The sequence below is a fragment of the Callionymus lyra genome, chromosome 13, assembly GCF_982586985.1.
Source record: "Callionymus lyra chromosome 13, fCalLyr1.hap1.1, whole genome shotgun sequence".
NCBI lineage: Eukaryota > Metazoa > Chordata > Actinopteri > Syngnathiformes > Callionymidae > Callionymus > Callionymus lyra.
The window spans coordinates 1,762,073-1,772,266 of NC_141830.1; the positions used below are offsets into that span (position 1 = coordinate 1,762,073).

Consider the following 10,194-nt stretch of genomic DNA (forward strand, 5'->3'; position numbering starts at 1 on the left):
AGTTAAATATGATTTAAATTTAAATATATTTAATTATTCAAAGTTAAATATGATTTAAATTTAAAGATATTTAATAATTCAAAGTTAAATATGATTTAAAGTTAAATATATTTAATAATTCAAATTTAAAGATGATCTAAAGTTAAATGAAATATATTTAATAATCTAAAGTTAAAGATGATCTAAAGTTAAATATATGTAATAATTCAAATTTAAAGATGATATAAAGTTAAATATATTTAATAATTCAAAGTTAAATATTATATAAAGTTAAATATATTTAATAATTCAAAGTAAAATATGATAAAGTTAAATATATTTAATAATTCAAAGATAAAGATTATTTAAATTTAAATATATTTAATAATTCAAAGTTAAATATGATTTAAATTTAAATATATGTAATAATTCAAAGTTAAAGATGATATAAAGTTAAATATATGTAATAATTCAAAGTTAAAGATGATCTAAAGTTAAATATATTCGACCAATCACAGCAGAGTGGGTGTGGTTATTGTCAAGTTGGTTGCTTCACAACTGTCAGGTCCAAACTCTTGCTCAGGTTCCAAAGGACACGAGGACAACTAAAATGTTCCAGTCAATCACTTTTATTTTCTTTCGGATTGTCGGTAATTAGCTTGTAAACCTATAAAACCAAATAAACAAACCATTTTAATTATCCATTTCAATTAAACATTCTAAATTAACTTAAACATTTTGAATTCATTCAAATACTTAAACATTCAAATATTTTAAATTCATTTAAACAACTTAATCAAATATTTTAAATGAACTAACAGGCACTAAGTCAAGGTAAATCAAACATTTCACCAACCATTGGCGTCAAAGCTGCTTTGCTGCTGCTGGTGCACTCTGGGAAATGCGGTTCTTTCACCAACTGAGCTTCAGCCAAACACCTCCCACTTGAGCTCCTGGTTTTCCAAACCCAGAGAGGTCACACAAGCCCTTTACGCCTCTGCTTGTTCTTCAGTTGGAAGGATCGTGGCTGGGATTTTGGTTTGAAGCCTCTTGGTTTTCCACCGTTTTTTCTTGTAGGCCCTTCTTTTCTGTTGTGGGTTCTCTTTTTGCCAAGTCCTTCTTGTTTGAGCTCTTGATTTGCCTGAGAATGCTTTCCTCTGGAGCTTGTTTACGCTCTCCCTGGCTTGAGCTGCACCCTCTTTAGCCGATTTCATAGGCCACTCCTCAACTGGCCACTTCAGGAACTCTGGTCCATTTTGCCATGTGGAATTTTCCTTCAAATCTTCAGGAGTGCCCCCTCTTGTTATGATGTCAGCTCTGTTTAGATCTCCACTGATCCACCACCAGTCTTGCACTAGTCCAGCCTTTTGACTGTCAAGTAGATGGAACCATCTCTCAATGTTCATTTCGAACATGCTTTTCCACATACTTTCTGATCCTAGTTGCAAAAACAGCACCACAGATCTCCGCTTTTACAGCTTCTCCCTTCTGAAGATCTTTTCCAACTCTCTTCATCTTTCTTTTGGAAAAGTTAACTGAGGTTAACCTGTAGAGCTTGTCTTTATCCACTTGGTAGCCGATTCCTAAGGCTTCTTAAGCATTTACCTTGTTTCCTTGTTAGAGCCCCGGTTTTCATTCCTTGCCTCCCACTTTGCCCTGACCAGACCCATGGTTTAAGGAAGCAACCTCCAGCTTTCAAGATTTTTTCAACTTTTGCTGTGATTCCCTCAAGTCTATTACGGTCATTTTGGGACGTTAAGAGGTCATCCACGTAGCGGTCCTCTTCAATGACTCTGCGCTCATCTTTCAAGTGAATAAAGTTGGGCTGGCGTTCCGTTGGTCTCACCTCTGCCAAGGTCATTTCTTTTGGTCCTGGTGGACAGTTTCCACATCGGCATCTTCCACATCTTGGGTCGCATGCAGCTTTGATGCTGTCCCAGTTCCACCACTCAAGGAACTCACGGTTACTAGCACCTGAGAATTTGATCTGAGTCACATCCACCTGCTTTAGCAGGACTGTGTCAGGTGCTGGGTTTGTGATCTCTTGATATTTGACAGCGGCTGTCCTCATGGAGCGAGCAAAGTGTGTTTTGGACTCATACGCTCCAACCTCCACCTCTTCAAATGAATCGGGATGTGCTCCACCCACTGTCTTCCCTAATGGACCCTCCCACAAGACGAGGTCTCCGATGATTTTTACCCACTGGGGTGCGAGTCTTCCCTCTCGGTGGCTAATGAGAAGTTCAACCTCTTCTGGCCTTTCAAGTTCTTTCAGTTTGACTTCTGGGAAGAATTTTTTCAACTTCTCTGGTTCAATTCCTTGATGCACTCTGGCGATTTCGTCCAAGCCGTAGCAGACCATTTCATGAGCCCTCTCCGTTCCTTTTTGGAGTCTTGACTCTGACTTTGAGGAGATACCTTTGTGTGTTCACCTTCATGGTCATTCCACCAACCCCGTGCACAACTAAAGTTATCTTCTCATTTCTTAACCTCAGTCTTTTAGCAGCCTTATGGGTAATGTAATTTGTATCTGACGCGAGGTCGATCAAAGTCCCAATCTTCTGACCTGCGTTTGCAGTGACTTGCATCAGCATCATGAGTACAGGAAGTTCAGAGAGCCCTTTTCTCTGCAGTAGCTTAGACTGGCCTGAAGCATTGAGTGTCACTGTTCTTTTATTAGTGTTGGTGAAAGCCTTTCTGCATCGATCCGCCATTTCTGGAGAGAGTTCTGACAGGATCTCTTCTTGTTCCTCAGTTAGTTTGCTTTCACCTTTGCCGTCTTTTCCACCCTTTTTCTCTTCCCCTCTTTTGACTTCTCCCTTTGGGCAGAGGAAGAAATGGTGGTCTGGGGCACTGCCTTCCCTTTTACAGTCTTTATTTCTGCATAGGAAAGTGTCTCTGCAGTATCCATCTCTATCATGGTATCCGAGACATTTTCTGCAAGCTCCCAGCTCTCTCAGTACATCTCTCTTCTCAGGTAGCCTAAGTCTTTAGAACTTCCTACAGAAGAAGATTTTGTTGTTGTGCCCACCTTCACCACAGACACCACATACCTCCTCAAGCTCTTCTTTCTTTGTGGTTTTCGTTGAAGCAATCCTTCTGTCATAATTGTTGTCTGAACGATCTGACTTCTCGATCTTCTCCACAGTTCTGAGCTGTTCGAGTCTCTCCAGAATTTCTTCTTTACTTTTCAGGAACTTCAAGAGCATGTCAAAGTGGTTGTCTGATGTGACCTTGTTTCTTGGCTCAAACCTCAACATCAACCAGTCTCTTATAATAAAGTCAGGCAACTTGCTTTCAATGGATTTAATTACCAGTGGGTTCTTTATGGCTCCAGGGTTTCCTGACTCTTCTAATTGTTAGATCTTCTAGGGCCTTCTCCACTGACTGTATGAGGTCAATGACCTTTCTTGGCTGGTTCCCCTTCACATGTGCCATCTTCTCCAGCTCTTCAAGGATTTCCACAGTGATGGTTAACTCGTTGCCATCATCTGTTCTCCAGGACTCTCAAAATGTCATTTGCAGTGGTGTAGGTTGAAAGTCTGAGGTCTTTTGAGATTTTGTCATCCACATCTTCATCTTCTGTTGATCCGGACGGCTCTCCCTGCTTTTGCAGGCTTTCCCAGTCTTTCTTCCATCTGTGATATTCCCCCTTGCTTCCTTTGAAGATAGGTAGAGTAATTGCCTTGATTCTCACTATTGGTGTGGATGTTGGCGGTTGGGGTGGTCGCCTTCTTTTACAGATCTCTCAATGTCAGCCTCTTGCTGTTCATCAAGACATGCTTCCTTCTCCTCAGTCTTGATGTCAGCCTCCAGCCCAATCCTGTAGTCATCATTGGCATCAAGCATCTTTCTGAAACAGTCTGAAAGCTTAGCGAATTCCTCCTTTAACTCCACTTGAAGCTTGGAATGAAGTTGGCTTGTCTGGTGAAGCTGCTTTTTGCAGTGGTCCTCTCCTTTTTGAGTTGCTGGACCGTCTTCCCCAGGACCTCTTCCGCCATCTTGACTTCCTCCGCGTCAACAGCTTGTTTCTGGATCTGAAGCCGTTTATCCTCAGGGCCAGGCTGCTCCGCTGGTTTACAACTGTCAAGTTGGTTGGTTCACAACTGTCAGGTCCAAACTCTTGCTCAGGTTCCAAAGGACACGAGGTTGGGGTGGTAGCTTCACTCCTGTGCCTTGCTCTTTGATTGCCCGTGCAGTGGCAAATTCAGCTTTCCTTAATTCAAGGCTATAGCAGGATGCCCTTAGCTCCTGGACTCTCCCGTCTAATTCATCCTTTTGGTCCACAGGGATCCATCTCTCCCAGGTTGACACTTTTGAGATGGCCTCTTTTATTCTCTTGTCCAAGAGAGTGAGGTGCACTTCATAGCCCTCTACATTGGCACTTTCCACAGGTACATCAGCTGTCATATCATTGGCTTTTTCTGCTTCCAGGATTTGCCACAAGAAGTTCACTTTTTCCATACCTCGACCACAGGTTTGTTTGAACAATGTCTCTTATTTCTGCCAACTTTGTTTCGCCTTCTTTTACAGATCTCTCAATGTCGGCCTCTTGCTGTTCATCAAGACATGCTTCCTTCTCCTCAGTCTTGATGTCAGCCTCCAGCCCAATCCTGTAGTCATCATTGGCATCAAGCATCTTTCTGAAACAGTCTGAAAGCTTAGCGAATTCCTCCCTTAACTCCACTTGAAGTTGGCTTGTCTGGTGAAGCTTTTTGCAGTGGTCCTCTCCTTTTTGAGTTGCTGGACCGTCTTCCCCAGGACCTCTTCCGCCATCTTGACTTCCTCCGCGTCAACAGCTTGTTTCTGGATCTGAAGCCGTTTATCCTCAGGGCCATGTTTTCAGTGGGCGGAGCTTAAGATCATTTTCTAATGTCAACACACTGAAGGTCAGATTCTAAGACTGATGGTTGAACTGGAGCTGGAGGACGATACAAGCTGAGCTGGTCGATGTAAATGTTCTTGTGAAGACCTTCTCCTGAAGGACCATAAGAGGCTTCAAACGGTAGGAGATGTTCTTGTGAAGATCTTCTCCTGAAGGACCACAAGAGGCTTCCAACAGTAGATGCTCTTGTGAAGACCTTCTCCTGAAGGACCACAAGAGGCTTCAAACAGTAGGAGATGTTCTTGTGATGATCTTCTCCTGAAGGACCAGAAGAGGCTTTAAACAGTAGATGTTCTTGTGAAGACCTTCTCCTGAAGACCACAAGAGGCTTCAAACAGTAGGAGATGTTATTGTGAAGATCTTCTCCTGAAGGACCACAAGAGGCTTCAAACAGTAGGAGATGTTCTTGTGAAGACCTTCTCCTGAAGGACCACAAGAGGCTTCAAACAGTAGGAGATGTTCTTGTGAAGATCTTCTCCTGAAGGACCACACAAGGCTTAAAACAGTAGATGTTCTTGTGAAGACCTTCTCCTGAAGGACCACCAGAGGCTTCAAACAGTAAGAGATGTTCTTGTGAAGATCTTCTCCTGAAGGACCAAAAGAGGCTTCAAACAGTAGATGTTCTTGTGAAGACCTTCTCCTGAAGGACCACAAGAGGCTTCAAACGGTAGGAGATGTTCTTGTGAAGATCTTCTCCTGAAGGACCACAAGAGGCTTTAAACAGTAGATGTTCTTGTGAAGACCTTCTCCTGAAGGACCACAAGAGGCTTCAAACGGTAGGAGATGTTCTTGTGAAGATCTTCTCCTGAAGGACCACAAGAGGCTTCCAACAGTAGATGTAATGTGAAGACCTTCTCCTGAAGGCCCACAAGAGGCTTCAAACAGTAGATGTTCTTGTGAAGACCTTCTCCTGAAGGACCACAAGAGGCTTCAAACAGTAGATGTTCTTGTGAAGACCTTCTCCTGAAGGACCACAAGAGGCTTCAAACAGTAGGAGATGTTCTTGTGAAGATCTTCTCCTGAAGGACCACAAGTAGCTTCAAACAGTAGGAGATGTTCTTGTGAAGACCTTCTCCTGAAGGACCACAAGAGGCTTCAAACAGTAGGAGATGTTCTTGTGATGATCTTCTCCTGAAGGACCACAAGAGGCGTCAAACAGTAGATGTTCTTGTGAAGACCTTCTCCTGAAGGACCACAAGAGGCTTCAAACAGTAGGAGATGTTCTTGTGAAGATCTTCTCCTGAAGTACCACAAGTAGCTTCAAACAGTAGGAGATGTTCTTGTGAAGATCTTCTCCTGAAGGACCACAAGAGGCTTCCAACAGTAGATGCTCTTGTGAAGACCTTCTCCTGAAGGACCACAAGAGGCTTCAAACAGTAGGAGATGTTCTTGTGAAAATCTTCTCCTGAAGGACCAAAAGAGGCTCCAAACAGTAGATGTTCTTGTGAAGACCTTCTCCTGAAGGACCACAAGAGGCTTCAAACAGTAGATGTTCTTGTGAAGACCTTCTCCTGAAGGACCACAAGAGGCTTCAAACAGTAGGAGATGTTCTTGTGAAGATCTTCTCCTGAAGGACCAAAAGAGGCTTCAAACAGTAGATGTTCTTGTGAAGACCTTCTCCTGAAGGACCACAAGAGGCTTCAAACAGTAGGAGATGTTCTTGTGAAGATCTTCTCCTGAAGGACCACAAGAGGCTTTAAACAGTAGATGTTCTTGTGAAGACCTTCTCCTGAAGGTCTACAAGAGGCTTCAAACAGTAGGAGATGTTTTTGTGAAGACCTTCTCCTGAAGAACCACAAGAGGCTTCAAACAGTAGGAGATGTTATTGTGAAGATCTTCTCCTGAAGGACCAAAAGAGGCTTCAAACAGTAGATGTTCTTGTGAAGACCTTCTCCTGAAGGACCACAAGAGGCTTCAAACAGTAGGAGATGTTCTTGTGAAGATCTTCTCCTGAAGGACCACAAGAGGCTTTAAACAGTAGATGTTCTTGTGAAGACCTTCTCCTGAAGGACCACAAGAGGCTTCAAACAGTAGATGTTCTTGTGAAGACCTTCTCCTGAAGGACCAAAAGAGGCTTCAAACAGTAGATGTTCTTGTGAAGACCTTCTCCTAAAGGACCACAAGAGGCTTCAAACAGTAGGAGATGTTATTGTGAAGACCTTCTCCTAAAGGACCACAAAAGGCTTCAAACAGTAGATGTTCTTGTGAAGACCTTCTCCTGAAGGACCACACAAGGCTTAAAACAGTAGATGTTCTTGTGAAGACCTTCTCCTGAAGGACCACAACAGGCTTCAAACATCATAGACCACAACAGTCCTGCTGAGGAGGTGATTGGCTGCTTCTTGATCTTCATCTCCAGATACGAGATGAAGATGTTGCTTCTATTGTTGCAACATTTAAAGACACAACTGTTGTTTATCTTCACAACATTTCGTCGTCGTTTCTGAACCAACAATCAACTCAAGTCTCAACAATGTTTGACATCATTTTTCAACACAATCAGTGTGTTACTGTGTCAACATCAGGTCCTCACATCCGTCATCAGGTCACACACTCACACACACACACTCACACACACACACACACACACACACACACACACACACACACACTGTTATAAAGACATTCCAGCACGTGTGTCGTAAAAGAATCAGATCCGTCTGGAGAAAGAAAAAACTCAAAATAACAGACTTGGCAGGTGAGGAATGTAAACTATGACACATGTGCACACATGTACTCACACACATGTACACACACACATGTACTCTCACACACACACACACACATGTACTCACACACACACATACTCACTTACACGTACCTACACACACACACATGTACTCAAACACACGTACACACACACACATGTACTCACACACACACGTACTCAAACACACGTTCACACTCACACACGTACTCACTTACACGTACTTACACACATGTACACACACACATGTACTCAAACACACGTACACACACATAATCACACACACACACACACACACGTACTAACACACACGTACACACACACACGAACATGTACTCAAACACACGTACACACACACATGTACTCACACACACATACACACACACACACATACTCACACACACACACGTACACACACATGTACTCAAACACACGTACTCACTTACACGTACTTATACACATGTACACACACACACATGTACTCAAACACATGTACACACACATGTACTTTTACACACGTACTTACACACATGTACACACACATATGTACTCAAACACACGTACAAACACACACATGTACTCAAACACACGTACACACACACGCACGTACTCACACACGTACTTACACACACATGTACTCACACACACATGTACTCAAACACATGTACACACACACACATGTACTCACACACACACGTACTCAAACACACATACACACACGTACACACACTCTTTGAGTTGTCATTGTGTTGAAATACTGGATCAAACCTGTTAAATCGAACTTGAAGATTCAGAAAAAACGGTGACCTTGGACAAATGAAGATCTCCTGAGTCTGAAGAGACTTTGTGGAAAGACTGAGCGTCTCTGGAAGTCCACTAAACATGAGGTGCATAGACTTCTTACAATGAGATGGTGGAAACTGCTAGATCTGATTACATCAGGAAACTGGTAGCAGCAAATAAGAAAAACCCCAAAGTGTTGTTTGACACGATTAATTCTCTCGTGTCTCCTGCTCCTCAAATCATGTCTTCTGTGAAGCTGACAGCAATGATTGTTGAGGTTTTTACTGACAACATTAAGTTTATCAAAGAGAAAATCTCTCCCCCTTTGTTTGGAACCCCTACTGTCTCTGAGCCCCTCTCCTCCTCTTGGTCTTCCTTCACTGCTGTATCTTTGATGGATCTACTGACTCCTTTAAGAAACATCTTAAGATGTGTTTATTTGTTCAGGCTTTTCCTTGATTTTCTGGAACTCCTGTTGTGTTATCAGTTTTATCTTGACCACACACACGCACACGCGCACACACACCTCGTAACGACAGTCGCTCACACATCAGTTCACGTACAGACAAAGTGACGAAGCAACAGGAAATAACTTTCACACTAAATCAGATTCGACAACATTGAAACACAACAAGTCCTAAGAAACGACACAAAGACACACAAAGTTGTGTTGAAGGTTTTACTGTTTGAAGGCAAATGTTACACAGTCGTGATGAAACAAAGACATTAAACATGTTTGGCAAGAAAAACACTATCTTTGGACACAAACATTTAAAAACAAGAGTTTGTAACATCTTTAAAAATGATATAAAAACTAAACCAACACTTTTGTCCTGAGCATCTTTATTTACCCAACACACACTCATCATTGATACACACATCCCACACACACACCAACATCTCACAGCAATAACTTATAAAACTGAGGACATGAGGATACGCGGACGATAAATCATAAAATGTAAAAGAAGAGAAATGTAAAGAAAGTTGTGTTGTTGAGTTGCTGTTGTGCGACGTGGAGGTAAAACTAAATCTTTGGCTCGTTACACACGTGTCCACACCTGAGCGTCCACACCTGAGCGTCCACACCTGAGCGTCCACACCTGAGCGTCCACACCTGAGCGTCCACACCTGACGCTTCAGAAGAGTCCGGAGATTTCCTCGGTGAGCGGGTCCAGGTCGATGTCGTAGAAACACGGGCGTGTAGGCAGACCTGGCATCGTGCTCATCTGGAGGAACAACACAGTTACACACAGAGTTACACACAGAGTTACACACCGGTACACACAGAGTTACACACAGAGTTACACACAGTTACACACAGTTACACACACAGTTACACACAGGTACACACACAGGTACACACAGGTACACACACAGGTGCACACACAGTTACACACAGAGTTACACACAGAGTTACACACAGAGTTACACACAGAGTTACACACACAGTTACACACACAGAGTTACACACAGAGTTACACACAGAGTTACACGCAGAGTTACAAACACAGTTACACACACAGTTACACACACAGTTACACACACAGTTACACACACAGTTACACACAGAGTTACACACCGGTACACACAGAGTTACACACCGGTACACACAGAGTTACACACAGAGTTACACACAGAGTTACACACAGAGTTACAAACACAGTTACACACACAGTTACACACACAGTTACACACAGAGTTACACACACAGTTACAAACAGAGTTGCACACAGAGTTACACACAGAGTTACACACAGAGTTACACACAGAGTTACAAACACAGTTACACACACAGTTACACACAGAGTTACACACAGAGTTACACACACAGTTACAC

At 42.6% G+C, this 10,194-nt stretch overlaps 1 protein-coding gene across 1 annotated transcript in view; it reads right to left on the reverse strand.

Moving 5' to 3' along the window:
• Nucleotides 1–9,019: 9,019 nt before the first annotated feature.
• Nucleotides 9,020–10,194, reverse strand: part of mthfd1l (methylenetetrahydrofolate dehydrogenase (NADP+ dependent) 1 like) — a 45,559-nt gene continuing 44,384 nt past the window's right edge. The window contains exon 27 of the mRNA XM_087805314.1: nucleotides 9,020–9,583. Within this exon, the coding sequence (XP_087661440.1) occupies nucleotides 9,494–9,583 (90 nt within the window). The 3' untranslated portion in view covers nucleotides 9,020–9,493. The remainder of the gene's footprint in view (nucleotides 9,584–10,194) is intronic.